Genomic DNA, 20,281 nt, shown 5'->3' with positions numbered 1-20,281 from the left:
TACTTTCTTTTGTCAAGATGTACATTCAATCTGTTAATTCCTTTCATAAAAAATAATCATAGAAAAACACCTTATCTGTTCTTTGACATTCAGCCCTAACTTTTCCATGAGACTCTCCCTGACCATCTGCCCCTCAGAGCACAGGCTCCAGCTGCACTCTGGGAGTGCTAACTATTCTGCTCTGTCTCTCTGGTGAAATGTGCTCATCTGCAGAACCACCAGGTGAGTACTGCCCTAAAGCCGGTTCTCCCAATACTCAAATATTCTATTTTACACTAAGGTCTATGGGGACAGGAGAAGAAAAGTATGAAAATTAAAGTACCTACTTTCGGGGACCCATATTAGATTTATGTATTTTTATGTCAGTTTAGAATAATGAAAGAATATGAAAGAGATTAATGAAACAACTGACCCTCATAGATAGCAATAGGAAAGTAGATTACAGATAGTCCAGATAATCCCTGATTCTTTGTGGACAACAAATCGATACAAACAGTATATGTCCTCTTATTTACCTCTCACAGATAGTTTTATTTTTAAGTTATGTGTTCATGTTTCTGTGAATACTCTAAATATCTACTAAATACTGTCTGTCTGATCAATGAACAGGGCAAACCCACATGAAAGTGCCATTAAGAAAGGCTCATCCTGAATGACCTGTGGTGGTGCAGTGGATAAAGTGCTGACCTGGAATGCTGAGGTCAGTGGTTTGAAACCCTGGGCTTGCTGGGTCAAGGCACATAGAAGAAGCAACTATGCTCTCCCGACTTCCTTTCACTCTCTTTCCTTTCTCTAAAAAAAAATAAAGTCAATTGATAAAATCTTAAAAAAAAGAAAGAAAGATAGAAAGAAAAGGGAAAAGGAAAAAAGAAAGAGGCTTATTCAATAGTCTGGCAGAAGAGAAAGACAACATCAATATTCAAAGATGTCACATTAGGACTTCTATTAAGTAAGGTAACAAGAGCTTTCATAGTAGCAATAGGAAGGAAGAGGATAAAGAGATTCAAATTATAGCAAAATGAAATTAAATACAACTTGAGCAACAAGTTTTGGGAAGGGAAAGAGAAATGTCAGAGTGTGCTCTGAAGTTAAAGCAGGACGACTAAAAAATTCACCACTAGAAAGAAAGATACTGAGGTAGAAAATGTAATAATCACTCTTCAAATCTTCAATTATCACTAATTTCAGGGATTTAGCAGACACTGTGAATAATTATCTGATGAAATAAAACTCAATATGTGACCATGACCAAAACGGTCAAGATATCCTAGATAATAAGGACACAAATTAATAGCATCACAGTGGCCCTGGCCGGTTGGCTCAGTGGTAGAGCCTCGGCCTGGCATGCGGGAGTCTTGGGTTCGATTCCCAGCCAGGGCACATAGGAGAAGCGCCCATCTGCTTCTCCACCCCACCCCCTCTCCTTCCTCTCTGTCTCTCTCTTCCCCTCCCGCAGCCGCAGCCAAGGCTCCATTGGAGCAAAAGATAGCCCAGGTGCTGGGGATGGCTCCTTGGCCTCTGCCCCAGGCGCTAGAGTGGCTCTGGTCGCGACAGAGCGACGCCCCGGATGGGCAGAGCATTGCCCCCTGGTGGGCATGCCGGGTGGATCCCGGTTGGGTGCCTGCGGGAGTCTATCTGACTGCCTCCCCGTTTCCAGCTTCGGAAAAATACAAAAAAAAAAAAAAAAATAGCAACACAGAACACATCATTCACTCTTTTTTAGAAGCCCAGATGCTTTCACACCTGTAGGAATCTGTCAACATGCACCAGAGAAGGCAAAATGGATTCACAAAACCTCCAGTGAAGGCTAGCCAACATGATGAAGAGACGAATGGCATCTGCATGAAGCCAGGCTTAGAAATGAGACAAACATGTTCTCAATTGGGAAGAAAAAGATACAAAATTATAATAAGACTCAGGTTAACTTAACCATTGTATATAGAGATTGCATTATCAGGATCTTTCTCTTCAAATCCTGAAACACAAGAATTAGATCACACTCCTAGAATATCTATTGAGCATCTATAATTTTTAGGGGAAGGATATCTTATAACATGAAAGTAGTTTTGTTTTGTTTTGTTTTGTATTGTGATTAGTCATTTTCTTGGTTCTTTAGTCCAAAAAGATAGCACAGAGTGTAAAGAAATGCTTATATAATCTCATGGACTGTGGAGTTAGATTGTGTTACTGAGGAGACCTAATTTTATTGGTACTATGTCCTGAAATACTATCAAAAATTCAAGATTGAGAATATGTAAACTGATAGTAATAACTTTTGAGGAGTCTTAGAAATAGAATATTGAGCCAGATTGACTTCTGATTTGACACCGTGAAATAATAAATACTATGTGTGATTTCACAAAGGGGTCCTCAGTATTCACTGATATGGAAAACCAGCATTTAATTTATGACAGAAAATTATATGCAAATAAACATTTCTGAATTCTGGAAGCATTGCAAGAATTATTTTCATCGCAAATAAGCATGTATAACTTAATATCTTAAATATAAGATAGTTAAATCATAACTCTTTACATAAGTTGCATTTTTAAAGCTTTTACCCATAGACACCGAATTAAACTTCCTGGGGCTTGCTGAATAACTAGATATTAAACAGATTCATTCCAATGCTTCTTTAAAAGCTGGAGAGTTCTCGGCCTTTCTCTTGATAATTGTAAACAGGATAGACTAGAGCAAGAATACACAGCACAGGGTCAAGGCTTTGCTTATTTTAGGCAACCATTAAGTTTAAGTTCTGAGCAGACCCAATTTCATTAATGTTGAAAGTGGGGAAGAGACCACCTTCCCCATTACCACACATTCATATTTCACTCTAGATGGAAAAACTTTCAGCTTAGCTCATATGCGCCACATGTACTGCCTGTATTTTACTACTGTCCCTTCTATTCCCGTTTTATAATCTATTGGTGGCACTGTGGTCAGGATGAGATGAAGCAATAACATAAAAGGAATACATTTCCTAGAAGTCACGTCACATCCCAATGTCACCAAAATGATGATTTCCATTCACTCCTTAATTAACAGAAGGAGTTTAAAACCAAAATTGCCTGATTTGAGTGTTATTTTCTTTCTCTGTTCTTGATCTTGCCTTGGTGAAAATGCTACAGTAGTTGGTGGCCCCAAAGGGAAAAGTAAAGAGTGACCTAACTTTACCAAAGAAGATCAGCAAAGAAATCATGCAGATATCATGGGGACTATTTTAACATATAGGTGCTCTAAGATTGTTCGCCGAGAATGCAGTTAAAGAATAAAATAAATGACTTCCTCATCTGCTATCAGAAATAAAAAGGACTAAAAGCAGAAGAGTTCAAAAAACTGTGACTCTGAAACAGCTGCTATTAACTTTACCTGCCTAGGAGCTATCTATAATAGTACAGTTAAACAAGATCTGTGACACTCAAGACAAAATCTACACAAGTAAAATCACCATGACAACAGACAAAATCAACATAAAATATTTCAATTATGTTTTAAGATGGTCTATCCAGTAACAAACAATTTTAGGGTATGAGAAATATAAATTTTAGTTTTCTCATGTACGCATTTCATGATTAAATTTAGTTTTAGGAACAAAAGTCAATAATACTATGTTTTAATGATGTTATGCCACATAGAGAAAGGTAAGAAAAAGAAATGTTGAATTTTCTATGAAGCACATTATATCTCCTTTCATATGACATCAAGTTCAATACAGTTTTATGAACTTGAGAAAACACTGTCTCTAATGTCTGACTTTCAGTATATACACACAATGTTATTCCTAAGGAGATATTTTTACCTTACGTACATTGCATGAGTTTGTGAATTCTCTTTTTCCCCATCTACCAGTCACATCTGCAGCCCAAGCACTTCTTTCCAAAGGAAGACTTAAGGCCAAGCAAGACAAAGAATTTGCTGATACACATATGCCACTCCAAGAATTTTCCTGACAAAGTCTCCACACCCAATTTAATTACTTCCCTACTGTAAAAACACTTTCCATCTGTAATCATTCTAATGGTTTCAAATCCAAAACCAACATACTGTAAAGCTAGCTAAATGAGTGACATTAGCTTTAGGTTCCAAGTGAGGCAGCATTTTATAAGGCAGTGGGTCTCCAGCTTGCATTTATTTTATGCTGATACAGTATTTCATTTGGAGCTTGGTTCTTTACTTTGTATTTATTTAGAATAGAATTATCAAGCCCTCGGCTTTTAAATCTTTATCTGAATCAATCTCTCCCTCTTTCTCTCTTACTTTTTCACCCTCCCTCTCTTTCACATCTGAACATACATACAGATGGGAGGGAGGGAGGAAGAGACAGAGGGAGGGAGGGAGGGATGAAGGGAGAAAGAGAGGAAGGAAGGGAGAAAGATGGGGGTGGAGAGAGAGAATATCTGAATGATTGTGGTGTTTAATAACCATGTATGTCCATACTAAAGTATATGCTGTGTAACAAAGGCATTTAGGTGTGGGGTGTTTGACAGGCTATAAAAACTGAACCTTGCTCGGTACATGCATATAATAAATACTGTTTGTCTGCATTCCTTGACTTGTTGACTATTCAGTAAGTTATTGTGTGCTTTTTGTGCATAATGTTCTTTAGCATATTTTTATTCTCTTCTTGGTATTCTACCATTGAATTAATTAAGTGCTAGTTTTGGCACTCCAATACCTAATCCCTGTGAATAAACAGAGAATCCAAGAATAGTCAAACTTTTATGTTACAGACACTATTAGGCTGTGGAGATTGTCCCTTGTACCAGAAGTTAGGAGAGGAGATGGGCCACTATCAAAAAGTCTGGACAATGTCGAACCAATAAATGAGTCTAGGTCATCTTTTTTTTTTTTACAGAGACAGAGAGAGGATTGTTGCGCATTGCCATACTTTAGTTGTTCATTGATTGCTTTCTCATATGTGTCTTGATTCTAGGCCTTCAGCAGACCAAGTAACCCCTTGATCGCCAGCGACCTTGGGTCCAAGCTGGTGAGCTTTTGCTCAAACCAGATGAGCCCGCGCTCAAGCTGGCGACCTCGGGGTCTCGAACCTGGGTCCTCGGCATCCCAGTTCAATGCTCTATCCACTGTGCCACTACCTGGTCAGGCAAGTTTAGGCCATCTTAAAAGTCTTTCTACCTTGGATTTTTAAAAGTAAGCTTGTTTTGTTTGTTTGTTTGCTTTTGATATCACAAAATATTAAGAGTTCTTAGAAATTGATTCGTCTAATTGTACCCATTTATATCACAGATTTAGGAGACTTTTAGAAGCAGCTAATCCATGACAACCAACTGCCAGTTTCCAGGAAGTCAAGCTACTGTTCAATTAATATATATCATATAATATATAGTAATATATTAGTACAATATATTAAATTTAAAATATAGATTATAAAATGATAACATATATTTTAAGTAGTCTTTTGAAAATAGTCATATTTGCCTTAAAAATAAAATTGTACTTTTAAGGCCATGCCACCTGATATTTTCTAGATAAGAGAATGATCTAATCTAGGCTTAAATACGCTGAGCTCTAAACTCTCTGTTTCTTCTCTTGACTTATTGATATCAACTGTGAACACAATCAGTTTGGTGGATTGCTGCTTATTTAATATATTAAGCTTAATATTATTTGTCCAAAAATTCTGAGTGCCTTGAAGGATAAAATATTTTGATGTGAAATACTAACAGTAAGAATGATGATATTCTGTTTTTCTTACAAATCCTCAAGACCAGTTGCTTGCAAGAATTATCTAATTACTTAAATAACAAGTCATAGGAGGGTCACCCATAGAGGTCAGTGAAATGAGTGGGAAGGAAATGAGCACAAGAAATAGAAGTTGGGCCTTTCCTTCTCTCCAGGCACCCTGGAATTACTCTGCTTTGTAGTAAAAAAATAATAATATTATCGTTCATCAATTTCCTACTGCTCCAACAAGCTAAACTATTTGGTTTTATTTTGATACCCAATTATAAAGAAGAATGATTAAATGCCAAAAATTTTATAGCAGATTATATTCTTGATAATCCTAAAGAAAAGACCACATACTATCATTTTAATATAATATGTATAGGAATTAATTATAGAAATATCACACTGCATAAAAATGGTTACTCAAACTGCAAATAGACTGTACGAATATATACTTTCTATCTAAAGAGAATACACGGCGGTTATTAACACCTTCCTAAAGCCATACTGTTCATTACACCAAGAAAATCACTGTGTACATTGTATCCTGAAGAAAGTAGAATAAACTAAGAACCACCCCTTAATGCAGATACAAATCTCTTAATGCAACAAGTTAAGGTATATCATTAGTACCATATTAAGGATATGGGTTTATTACAGTAATGGTTTACAATACTTTCATTTATCTATTTAAAACCGAGGCCTTGGATCTTGAAATGAAACCATGTAAGCCTGAAACAATCTGTTGGGCATCTGGTCCAACGCCAAGCAACTAAAAGCTCCTGTATGTAGCGGTCTGACCACTTTAGCTCATCATTTCTGCAGGCTCCAAATAACCAAAAAGAGAACAACATCAAGTTAATTTTGATTGTTTTTAGCTTGACATCATTTCAAAACCTAGCCATGTTTGACTGACAAGAAAAAGAACTATGGTAGTGTTTCTGGTAAACAGATCTGAAAGTTTGTGGCTAAATTTTAGATGTGAATACATGATAAGAATTAGTAAGAAAAATGATGGTGAGTGTAAAATAATGAATACTAGGGAAGAGGTTTTCAAGTCTTTCTAGAGATATTTCTACTATTATTCTTTAAACTTGACTTTAACCGTTGTCTTATAATAATAATATTATGATTAATGGCACCATAGACAGTATGAATATACAATTTCCATACAGAATAAGTTCTTAAACTCAGTGTTTCAAATCACAGTTTTGTTTCTGGAATATAACAACTTACTAGTTCTCTAAAATTGGAATTTTTCTTAGAAAATTGTACTGTACCTGGAATTCTGAGGTTCTGAAACATCTGATTCTGTGCACGTTTTCTTTACCTATAAGAAAAAAGTCCAAGTTATTCTCGTATGAAAATACAACTTCCTCACTTAGGTTCACACACTTGTTAAACTTAAAGTGGATACAGCTCTGCTCACCAAGATCTCTATAAAATGCTCCCCACATTTTACAGCAGCAGCAAGCAGTACTAAATAGTGTATTTCATTATTTTCCCATGAACAGCTGCCAAAGGCACTTCCCTAGACTCCATTAGTATATAAAATGTTCAGCTAAAATAGCTCGGGACTAGCTTAACTGGGAACAAAGAAACCAAAGAGCCAGGTTTCCCACTTAGGAACTAGAAAGCCATACTGTTCTCAATTCACCAAGAAATGTTTTTTTCAATCGATACTGCTTCTGTCTCCTCCTAAAGCACACAATAATAAATACCAGGTTCTGGGGGCAAAGCACAGTGTTAGCTAAAACATTCATATAAGAATTTTAATTTTCTCAATCCAGTGGCTATATGTTTTATATATTTCCCAGCATATTAATTAAGTTTCAGCATTGCTCACAGGCTTCTCACATATATTTGAAGTATATTTTGAAGACTGTATTTCAAATTTGTGGGTTTTAACCCACAAAAGATAAAGAATGAAAATTAACTTATACTATGAAGACATGTCATCCATTTCTAGACCATACTGTGCAATACGTTCCCCAAAATAAGGTAAAGCAAAAATCCGTCGCTTTTCATTATTTTAGTGCAAGAACAGATACTTACATTTGATTTTTATGGTCTAAATCAGGGGTCTCAAACTCGCGGCCTGCGGGCCGCATGCGGCCCGGATTGTGCTTGTTGTACTGATTTTTTTGTTTGTTTTCAACTGCAGTGAGAAAAGTGTTGCGTAACAGTTGCCTTTTGTAGACCTAGTGTGGCCCGTCGAACGGCTGTGATCTTGCTCTGCGGCCCACATGCTGAGTTGAGTTTGAGACCCCTGGTCTAAATGGTATCTTATATGCAAAGTAGACTCAATTTCAAAAATCCCTTACTTAATATGAAGCATTAACAATATACATTTCCAAGTCCACTGTCATATACTCTTGGTGTCTATTTTGTCATGGTCTGTCTATGCAGCCTACAGAAGAATCCAAGGCATTTTAAATTCTAATAGGTCGCTTGGAAGTGATAGGTAAGACTACTGAACATAGACCATGGCTATAAATTGCAGTACAAATGGCAACACTTAAAGAGTACATTTTGAATTTTAAAGATACGGCATTTTCTTTCTAGGACACAAGTAATTTTTCCTTCTCTGACTCAGAAGAATGCTTAAAAACAAACACACAGAAAGCCCCTACACTTTTGAAATACCTTTTGCTATCAATTCTAAGCCCAGATATTTTTATAATCTGGGAAACCAATAATTTGCTTTATAAACTGTACTTTCTTTTACATCCTGTGTATACGTTTACACAATACGAAAATAAAACTGCTTAGTAAAGACATTATTCTATTTGTAACATTTCCTATGCCCCTCACACGGAACTCAGCACTATAAAATGGAAGGGTAAAAAGATGTTTTTTAAGAATAATTAGTTTAAGAAATAGAAATACTTTTCTTAAATTATCAACACAGAATTCACTACAAAACCCACAAATATCTTATATCCGTTAAAATTTGTCCAAGATAAATAAAAACTAAAAAGGAAGGATACCAGAATAAGATCCTTCTTTCCCACTGGTTCTTTCCCATGATTCATCATCAGAAAGTACACGAACACCCAGTGAATATGTAGAAATCATCTCAAAGTGAATGTCACTTTCCTTAAGACTATAATGACTTGACTTTGGGACTGACTGGAGAAGTTTTAGATTACATAGGCAAACTAGACATATACTCCCAAGCAAGAGTCAGGACGAGACAAGCTTCAGTGGTTCAAAAAACTAAGAATTTTTTTTCTTTAATACCCATGGCTATATAGAGCATCATTCCCCAAATAATTAACAGAACAGCTGATTATTTTAATTTTCTCTCAAAGTAGAAATTGTAATGGCAGAGGACACATCTATTGATTATTTACCACTGAATCCTGAATCCATAGCTAACAAATATGTGATAAAGATTGAAGTATAGATATTCTTTTCAATATATTAAAAATACGCATTATTCACAGTGATTCTTTTTAGGGCTTTATTCATTTGTTCATGGTCAAGTGAAGGAAGAATAATGTATAGGATACCATAACTACTACAGGAGATGTCTACACACTGTTATGGGTGTTCAGAGGACATTGTACCCCAGCCTAAGCAAAATGGGGATGGCAACAAAGGAACTGACTTCTGAACCAAGTCTTAAAAGATACAGGCCTCAAAGAAAGGCAGGTATTTCAACATCATGGGGTTTGCCAGAGGAACCATATTATGAAGACCTTATAAGTAATGAAGAATTTGAAATCTATAACCTTGGTCCAATGAAGACCATTTTAAGGTTTTAAGAAACAGACTGAGTAGAGATGGTATAGAAGACAGCGTGGAAGGAGGGAAAGGTGGGGGCTGAAAGACAGATAACAGCCTAATGCTACGAGAGAGAGTATAAGTTCCATGAAAGCAGAGTTGGCATTGACCTGGTACATCACTACATTCCAAAACTGAAGTAGGTGCTCCCTGTTATGGTCTAAATGTTTATGTCCTCCCAAAATTTCATATGTTGAAATTCTAACCTTCAAACATAAGAAAATTGAGCCTTTGGGAGGTGCTTAGATCATGAAGGTGGAGCCTCTATGAATGGGATTCATGTTCTTATAAAAGAGACTCCATACAGCTCCCCAGACTTTCTACCACTGAGGACATAGCGAGTAGAAGTCGGTTATGACCCAGAGAGTGGGCTATCACCAGACACACCATGCTGGTGTCTTGATCTTGGACTTTCCAAACTCCAGAACTTTGAGAAATAAATTTCTGTCATTTATAAACTACCTCATCTGTAGTATTTTGTCACAGCAACTTAAATGAACTAAGAGGGTCCCCAAATACTAGGTTACCAAGTGAATAATTCAGTCATAGGTGAGAGATGGTGAAGACCTGAATTAAGAGAGGAGCCATGGGGAAAGAGTTGAGAGGATGTTTTTGATGACTATTTCTGAGACAGAATTGGCAGAATGTTGTTATTGATTGAGGCAAAGTCTAAAGCAGAATATTATCTGACTTTTTGATCCATCCTTGAAAAAAATTTTAATACTACCAAAAACCAAAAAAAAAAAAAAAGAAAAAGTTAACTTACGACTTTAAAATACTTCAAAACCCTACATTATTTCTGAATTGATGGCGAAAAGTTAAATGAATCATTAAGAAAGTTATATGTTTATAGTGTCTTGAACACGAAATTAGAAGCCAAATGGAAAGTTTTACCTAAATTTGAACACACCCTCCCATTTGAGAGATCAGCAACACTTCATTAAATGGTGACTGCTGAAACATATATGCTATTGAAGAAAGAATATTATTATAAAATATATAGAACCTCTGTCTTCAATGACCAGCAATTTAGTTTTGGATTTGTTTTGAACAAAGTTGAAACAAGCAGGCCAAGAAATGAGGTGAAATTTCGTGCCTACAATTTAAATCCAAATCCTAGTTTTCATAAGACACACAAGGAGGTGGGCAAAAAACATGCCAAGAGAGGAAAGACTAATTGTGTTAAATGCATTTCAATAGTTGCATTGTGATTTTAATCCTATTTAATGTTATTAAAGAACATGCAACATCAAAGATGAAAAAGAAAAGTTTAACTATTTTAAGAAAATTATTAGTATAACAAAAATATATTATTGAAACACTGGTTTTTAAATAAACAAATGAATGAATAATACCTAACTGAATAATACCTAAACTTTTTAGTGTTTATTATATGCCAGGCTCAATGCTTAGGTGGATATTCTTTTTCCCCAATTCATGGATGACAATACTGGGAATCAGAAAATGTAATCTGTAAGCAAGTTCTGTACTAAACTTCAAACCCAGATTTATGAAAACATTTTAAGCAGTATATATTAAGAACTTAAAAATATGTGAACGTGCAACCTAAAATATTTAAATGATTAAAAAGTTCAATTTTTATTGCTTTTTAACAATTCCTGCCATTTGCTAAGCAATTATTCCTTTCCATTCACTGTGCTGAACTATATATAGATATATATATGTAATCTAATTTAATCTACAAAGACAAGAATGATGAATGAAATCCTCCATCTACAAACGAGAAAACTAGGCTCAAAGAAAACTAGGGTTCAACAACTTGTCCAATGTCCCACAGCTATAGCCCTAACAGCACTAACAGCTTTGGAATTAGAACAAATGCTATATATACATCAAGCCTTTCTTTCTCTCCTATACTAGACTTGCCAATTGCTTTTTGTTTTTAAACCAAGACTTGAAACTAACATTCCATAGAATGCTTTTTAAAGAAGGACCTACCAGTTACTGGTAATATATCAACTACTAAACAAATCTTTTAAATTGGACTACCAAAGAAATCAGTTTTTACCAAGCACTAGCAACATATAAATCCCATGTATGCAGAATGAAACATTCTGACAAAAAATATCCAAAAACCTCTAGCAGCCATCACCCTAACAATCGCAAAGAAGACCTAATGTGAAAAACACTTTCATTTTTCTGCTGTTTCGTGTCCGAAATAGCAGGATCCATTCATTCAACAAAGCTTTACTGAATGCCTTCGGAATACTAGAGACCATGCAAGGAATGGAGACGAACTGGACCTGAGCAGTCCAACAGAATAACCACAAGTTACACGTGGCAGTTAGACCTTGTAATGTGGAGAGTCTAAACTGAGATGTGTAGTCAGTGCAGAAGGCATGCGGGATTTCTAAGACTTAGTATGAAAAAAGAAGCCAAAATGTATCAATATTTTTTTATATTGAGAAATAAAATATTTTAGATCTTCTGGGCTAAATAAAATAAATCCCCATTTCTTTTTACTTTTCTAATTCAGTTACTAGAAAGTTTTAAATACATATGTGGCTTGCACCATATTTCTGTTGAATAGCACTAACTTAGACCAACAAAAAGCCTGCCTGCATGGACCATGCATTCTAGTGGAGGAGATGTACAGTAAATTAAAAAAAAATGTAAATAAAGACTATAATGTCAGCAGTGATGAGTACCAAGAGAAAATAAAGCAGAACAAGGGGTGAAGACGATTGGTCAATGTTATTAAATTACAAATCTTAAAAAAAAAATTACAAATCTTGTTCTTATTTGATAATACCGCTCACTCACCAAGTTTTTTAGGCTGTATGTACATGAAGAACAGAAACTGTATTTTTTCATCTGAAATAATACAAAATAATATTGAAATGTAAAATGGAATTGAAAAAATTATACTTCTAAAATAAATTATGAAGTGGGATTTGGTGTTGGGAATAATAAAAATGTTCAAAGTCTGAAAAATATATGTAGAAAATACAATCTTTAAAATGTTTTGTATTATATTCATGTATTAAAAATCACCTTAAAATTTTTTATGTTTCATAACATGAGGTGCTTCGAGCAACTTTTATGACCTTTTGTATGAATTAACTTTTGTAAGAATTAAAAACATAATTAACTCATTAAAAATTTATAAAAAAGAACAAGTTTCTTTTATCTTATCCTCCATATTTTTAAAAAGCTGGAACCAATTATCCCAATTATGTTCTACTTTATCTTGCTGTTTATAAATCCTGAAACATTAAAAAAATTTTTTAAAAAACGTGAAGGATTGAAAAATAGAAGAAGACAATTTAAAAAGACCTCCTTTGTAACTTTATTTTGTTTTGAAACAAACCTTAATGATTAAGGCTTAGAACATACTATACAGTGATAATAAAGGATCAATTCTGCAACTACACATCCAAGATAAAAATTTGAAATGTAAAAGATTGCTAATGTAATGAATGACTTACTATATGTATTTTTACAGATAATATTTAAGAAAATCTTTATTTCTTCACTAACCTGTATAGAAAATATAATGTAACTGTATAGTGTCAGCTTTGGTTGTATTTCAAATGTAAATATCCTAAAATGTGACTCTAACCGAATGAACAGTACATACAATGCTATAGCCTATCAATGCCTAATCTGTGTATTAATGTATGTTTTAAAAAATGTATTTTATGACTGAGTTAGAATAACTGTAAATAATTGCCTGATAAAACAGAATGTGTTACTTTTAGGTTCTGATGTAGTGAAAATAAGAGACCTTTTGAAGTATCAATTGCTATGTGGCATTTTTCTTATTTTCTAATCTTTAGAAATGGTCATATTTGAATTTTAAATTACATAATAAAATTGAAAAGTATTTTCTTATAATTATGCCAGCTTTATATTGGGGGTGTAAATTATGGCCTCATTTAATACATTTCAAATAGATGACCCTTTCTAACACATTGACTTTTTCTCACTTAGTTGAACCATCTGATACTCATGAGTTCAATGGGCTTGCTCAATCACCCTGTTCTCTAGTCAGTAGAATTAAATAAATATGAATTATAATATTTGTTTTCTATTTTACTTCAGAATGCATGTAGTAACATAACTAAGAAATATAAGAACTGGTATATGAATTAATTTAAAGGTTGTGTCGAAGTAATACTAGTTGGACTAGTCAACAAAATGTCTAATTTTTACAATAGAGGCTTTTGTTAAAAGTTATTTTAATGTTTACTTACTTAGAACAGTGACAAAATGTTTATTTTCTAAATTTACAAGTTAATAGAATTTAGCATAAAATACATGCACACTTTAAAGAGATAACCTGTGATCATTTGTGCAGCCAAGTACACATAATTTAGGTTGAGGTCAGCAATGAACTGCTGTGCTGCCAGTTCGGAACTGATACACACTTCGGGAGACACTAGCTATAAACTGGCTTCAATTACAATGTCTCCACACTTCTCACCAAGACCTGCTTTGCATTTTAATTATATGTTTCCATACAATTCCTGATTTCTAAAAATGCAAAGCATAAAAAAAAAATCTCTGGAACACAATGTAAGAGTTTTAAAAACATATCTCTGTTTTAATATGCCTATATGAATTCGAGAGACTTTAAAAATAAATAAAATGCCACTTCGCCAAATGGGGGTCAGAAAACTGCAGGCTTGGAGATAGATTTTGTAAAGATCTAATTACTAAATAATCTAAAGCTATTTTTAGAAAGTGTCATTCCTTCTTAGTGACAAAAATTTTGCAGCTCTCAAATTCATACATTTCCAAAATCCTTCTTATGGAGTTAGGAAAGTTTATTACTCCTGCGTTCACTTAGTCTTATCCCTCTTCAACCTCCTTATCATTGCTTACCCAGGCATCTCCTCCCAACCAACCCCATCCCCGCCACACCAAGTATCAGTTTCCAGAAAGCCAAGCTACCACTTACTCTTTAGAAAAGTGAGATAATGCTACTGCATAACTGGAAGTCTGCATCCATTTCAGTTCAAAGAAAAATTGCCATAACCCTTCTTCAACTGTCATACATAAAGTACATAGATACAATTGAATACCCTGTCTTCCAACTGTGAGAGTAATAAAATAAACACATAAACTGTGATTAGTAGGGCACAAGGTTAATAAATAAAAATCCACCAACAAAAACCTAAAGTGGAATTATTTTACCCTTCTAAGATTGGACTGCCATGGGCAAGATCTTAATTTCTAGGACCCAGGTTTAGGCGAAGGGATGTAATATAAAAACACACACTGGGGAGAAATTATGTTTTTTAAACGTAAAAAATCCTGTAGGCTGTAACTCTTTGTCAACTACAATGGTCACAACAGTGTTCAAATGATCAGAAAGTTCACTGCAAGGTTGGATATATTTAAAAAGCAGCATATAACAATGACTTGGAAACAAAGCATAATAATTTATGTTTAGTATATACCTATTAAATCAAATGTCAAGCCATGTGAGTTTTTAAAATCCTGAAGCATATTTTCTCCTTATTTATGTTATAGTCCTTTGTCACCTGCCATAAACTCCACATATACTATATGAAATATTCCGGAAATTTTCAAACTTCTTCTAATGGTAAGTTTTTCATTATTACCCAAAAGGGACTATATCAAAGGTAACATAGTACTTAAAATGCCACAGAAGGAACCATGAGATGACTTAACATATCACGTTACAGCTCATATGAAAGTTTCCCACTCTCCCCAGGTTTGGAACAGGACTAGATTGTTCAGCCATAACACTCTGCATATCAATGATGACAAGTGTTAAAAAGAACTTTTTTTTTTTTTTTTACAAATGTGTACTATAAACACCTAAGATATTTACCCACATAGCTTCATCTCCTTTATATTTTTTGTTTACATGTTTCTTTACAATCCTGGGTTCCACAAGACAGGTAGTAGTATGGAAGGAACAAAAGAGCAAAATGGAATATTCAACTCTAAACCAAGATCTAAAATGTAATGAGCATCATGTTAATTTGGTATAATCCATTGCAATTAAATTCAAATTGCTAACTCCATTGCACATTTTCTCACTGAATCAGGAAAGAATCATTCCACCAGTATTAAATATCAAATTCTTGAGCTTTAAATTTCCCTCTAGTCAAGTGAAGATTAATAAATTCATCCAAGTAATGCTTTAAAAATAATCACAGGAATTGACCTTATTCCCCTAAATAGAGAAATTTTGCTAATGTTTTTGGCAATGTCTTCTATATCTTTTTATTTTCCTTTTTAGATATTGGAATGCTTTGACCACAAGTTAAGAAAAACTTCCCCATTTATCATGACCTGCCAAGCACAACAGGCCCCCAGACAACACAGCCCTCTACCACTTCACAAATTCAGCTCATCTTAGTCGTGAAACTTCAAAAGAATTTGGCCACAGGCATAGGTTAGCCATCATTTGTTTTAAAGCAAAAATATCAATCATTGTTTAACATATGCTAGTGTACCTACTATCATTGTGTATTAGGTATAATTGATTACCTTTTCAATTTCAACAATAATAAATATAGAGATAGTCTGGTTTATTACCTTATAATTGTTGAATTTATGTGTAATCGTTTTAGTAAAAGTTTCTGTTAAAATCTCTCTTAGGTTTGAATACATATATATATAAACTTTAACTATGTGATTAGTGATATCACAATTACTCTTAAGAAAAACTGAGAAAGTCTTTAAGAACAAACAGATGGCTAAAATGTAAAAATAAATTGTTAAAGGAAATTTTAAATTGAACAGTATATATTACTTTATATCAATAAACTTCTTTAAAAGCTAATGTATATATGATTAAATATTTCTGGCACAGAATGTGAATAAAAGAAGTCTATAAAAACATGTATGCTTTTAAATTTTATAAATTTTGGATTCTTGATCTGTTAAAGTAACTTTTATAAGAAGAAAATTCTGGGGTGCTGGCATCAAGTTTTTTATTTTTAAAATTAAAGTATATACAATACGAAAAAGATCTGTAGCATGCTACCTTTTAATCTGATATTTTTATAATAATTCATCCATGTTTTATGATTTTAAAAATCTATTCTAAAGTAGTTTATATATTAATTTTATCTTGTATAATTACCTAAAATAAAATTCTTCATTAGAAGAGTTAATAAAACAGAGATTATGGCATAATTACACAAATTATGGGATTTCTGTTTGAGCAGATTTTCTATCAAACTGATGTAACATTCTGAATCACCTACTAGCTAGGGGCATAAGACAAAAAAGTTCTATAGAAAGCATATTTCACACGGACAATTATGTAGTAAGAAGAAATAGTTCCATTAACTGTGCAAGTTCAAGTAAAAACCATGCAATTTATTATATGCCTTTTTAAATGCAAAAAGAATTTAATTCATTAGATGGAAGTGACGTTTAGTCAGATAATTCATATGTTTTGTGGTTCTAAATATTTATCATTAAGAATGAAGTAAGTGCCCTCCACATTCTCAGTGCAAAATGAATCCACACAATTGTTAAACGCAAGGGTTAAACAGAAAAGAAATTATAGATCAGGTCTATCTGCAGTGAAGGTCTCATTCTAGATAAACCTAATAAATAATTGAGATATACTTACGATTTTTTCCTCTTTGACCTCAATTAAAATGGATTTCTGAGAGCGGAATCTAAGGTCAATTTATCCTGGTTTCCTCAATGCACACTTATGAAGTCATCTGGCTTTTGTATTTCTTTAACAGCTGCATTACCTTCAAAATTGGCTTGCACCATTTCCCCAAAGCAAAACATGAGACTGCCCCCGGACACACACAACCACCTTCCTTCTGCGGGTGGCTGTGAGCTCAGAAAGTCAGATCAAACAACTGTGAAAATTCTAACAAAAGTAGTTTTTAAAGATCTAGGAAGAGGAAAGAGAAAAATTGAAGTAGAGATAAAAAAATATGTATTGGTCTGTCGTTCTCTCCTTCCCTCCCTCCCTCCCTCCTTCCCTCCTTTCCTCCTTCCCTCCTTCCCTCCTTCCCATCCTCTCTCTGGTTAAGAAGTTATAACAAAAGGCATTATTTGGTTATTGGTGTTTGTTTTTGCTGCCATTTCTGATGAGTCATTTTTAGTAGTTTGGGAAAACCTGACAAAAAAATGAACACTCAAAAAGCAAAATAAGAGTGCAACATCATTATTCAATTACACAGGATTCAGAAAACAGTAACTGCAACTAAGAAAAGGAGCAGGAAACAGGAGAGCGCTGACTGATGCTCAGTAGACCCTGGAAACCAAACTGGGAAACTTATTGGCTGTGATAATTCATCCTCCCTTTCTTCAAACAGGTTCCCCAAACAATCTAACTCTGGCAGTAAATCAGTTTTCACAGACACTTAGACGATATTTTCTCCTTCTGAATTGTGTTTTTCTCACCAGAATAATGTAACGTGCCAACAGAGCAAAGCTCTCCTCAATTGTCTTGGATAAAAGAAATTTTTAAGATACCATAATTACTGTGACAGTTCACCTACATTTCGGCCCCTTGATGTAGCAAAAGAGCAATTCACACACTGTTTCTTCATGAGATGCAAAGATACAAAACAATTTAAACATAATTTACCAAGGGCTTCTATATAAAGTTTTTAAATCAAAGCACATGCTCTCATGCACATCCAAATGAAGGTAAAACAACGAGAAACAATTTTTTAAGCTGAAAGCAAACTTGATCTTACTGTTATAGCTTTAGAAAAATCATAAAGTTCCATAAATAGAAATATTAGCTTTCTTAAAAATATAAAATACTTATCATTGAGATAACTAGATTTGAAATCTAGTGAAAAATCTAAATTCAACACAAAATTTCAAAATAAAAATTATTTAAAGAAAGAACCTTTCATTTAAATAGCTGGTATTAATTTTTAAAATCCTGAAGCATGTACCTATAAGGAAAAATTCCTCAAAGTCACCTGTTAATGTCTTCTAATAAAATGTAATTTATTAATTATCAATTATTGCATCACCTACATTGCTTTGATCATTAACATAATGTAATTTTAGTAGCTAAATTTTATGCAGTAAAGTCAAATGTATTTACCCATTTCAGAATGGGAAAGATTAGGGATTTTGTCTATATTAATCTTCTTGATCAATTTTTGTGTTCATATTTCTTTTATCATCCTTATGCCAAAACTGAGAAAAATCCATGCAATTTATTTTAACCAATACTTTTCTCTGAGCTAGAACTGCCTATCATTAAAGGTATGAGTTACCACGTAACATAATAATAATTACAATGCTTCAATCAAAAGCTAAATACAACTTACCTCATTCAAAGTCCAAAAACCTGAAACTAATTCCAGTTTGATTTGGAAGTTGTGTGTGTGAGTGTGTGTGAAGTTCAACAGCCAATAAATTCCACTCTCGAGTGTGAGTAGAATGAAACCCGGTTAGAGGATTACAGAACACTCTGAGAGGTTTATTGTCTCTAACCAACATCTAGGTAGCCTTAAAACCACCTTGCTCTGGCATGAACCTCCGGACTCCAGAAGCAGTGCAGTTATTTAGGTTAACGAGGAGGAGACCTGGAGAGTAAACACTCTTAGCTCGGACCAATGGCTTTCCACGACCTTCCGTTTATAGTAAGATGACTTGCTCTCAGAGATCACCCCCATCAATAGCTCCTGCCTTTCAGGGGAAACGAAGGTACAGCATTTACCCTGATTCCTGGGCTGTCAATCTGCTGGCATGGTGACATGTTCACAAACCACCGGTGCAGCTACTCAAGGAGTTAAATCCTTGCATTAAATGCTCTAAAAGTGAATTTTACTTAAATTTCTTTTAAAGCAAAACATTTATGTAGAAAAATACCTCATGCCAAATTAAGAAATGATACTCATTTAAATAAGGAATAAATAAGCTTTGGTGCTCAGTTAAAGTCCCCAACCAACACTTTATGTTGTTTGTTTGTTCATTGCGAATGCTTTTTGTTGTTGTTGTCTTGTTTTTTGGAGGAGGGAGAAGGGCTGTAAAAGTTCGCTTTCATTATTGTATCTCTCGGCTAGTACATTTTTTCTTTCCCCTAAGCACATGCACGTGTACGCTGACAAAGTGGGCAGATGATTACAGGCATTTTTAATTCCATTTTTATTTGAGGCAGAGGAACAAATGAACATACGATGAGAAATGCTCACACAGAGGCTACTATTTTATGTAAAATGTTTTATAAAATAAAACCTTTTCTGTTTAAGGAAGAAGATATATGGTAAGTTCTAATGAAATGAGAAGTAAACAAGAAGAGCTAAATTCAAGAAAAGGATAATGCAAACAAATCTCTTCTTTGGCATTGTGGGCCCCTTTTATCTAATGGTTTATTAAAAAAAAGAATTGTTTTCTTTAGAGAAGACAATACTACGCAACTTTTCCAATTCCTCCCTTTAAAAATGTGTCTCAGAGATGTCAAAAGAAAGACTAAACTCATTTCATAAATTCCGCCTACGACATTTCAATTTAGCATTTACAGGCATTATGGGAATTACTGCCTCAAATTGTCTCCATAAATCTGGGATGAATTTCTGTTTCTTTTTTTTTTTCTCCCCTTGATCTTTACAGTGTGGCGCTAAGTGATACAGTGAGGCAAATATTTCAAAATAAAGACCTACATAGCCAAGGAGTAAAAATACCTCATTCTGAGTCATTTGTAGCACAAGTGTTTCTTGAAGTCGTTTTTATTTTCAAGAGAGGAGCTGAGTGAGAAGCTGTTACCTATTTCAGGTTTGGGCAGCACTATAGAAAGCTCAGTGCCCTTAGGAACTGAAGACGGCGCTGTCTCCCCACAGGACAGGCTGCTGCTGCTGCTGCT

The 20,281-nt window shown here is 34.2% G+C and overlaps 1 protein-coding gene across 10 annotated transcripts in view; it reads right to left on the bottom strand.

Annotated features, from left to right (window-relative positions):
* The window catches only part of EYA4 (EYA transcriptional coactivator and phosphatase 4), a 292,335-nt gene that overhangs the window by 124,137 nt on the left and 147,917 nt on the right, over nt 1-20,281 (bottom strand). For all 10 annotated transcript variants that reach the window (XM_066248201.1, XM_066248198.1, XM_066248200.1 and 7 more), the window contains exon 3: nt 6,969-7,018. In XM_066248201.1, the coding sequence (XP_066104298.1) occupies nt 6,969-7,018 (50 nt within the window). The remainder of the gene's footprint in view (nt 1-6,968; nt 7,019-20,281) is intronic.

The sequence above is a fragment of the Saccopteryx bilineata genome, chromosome 12, assembly GCF_036850765.1.
Source record: "Saccopteryx bilineata isolate mSacBil1 chromosome 12, mSacBil1_pri_phased_curated, whole genome shotgun sequence".
In the NCBI taxonomy this organism is placed as follows: Eukaryota; Metazoa; Chordata; class Mammalia; order Chiroptera; family Emballonuridae; genus Saccopteryx; species Saccopteryx bilineata.
Note: the sequence above shows the minus strand (reverse complement) of the source record. Positions and strands in the feature narration are given on the sequence as shown.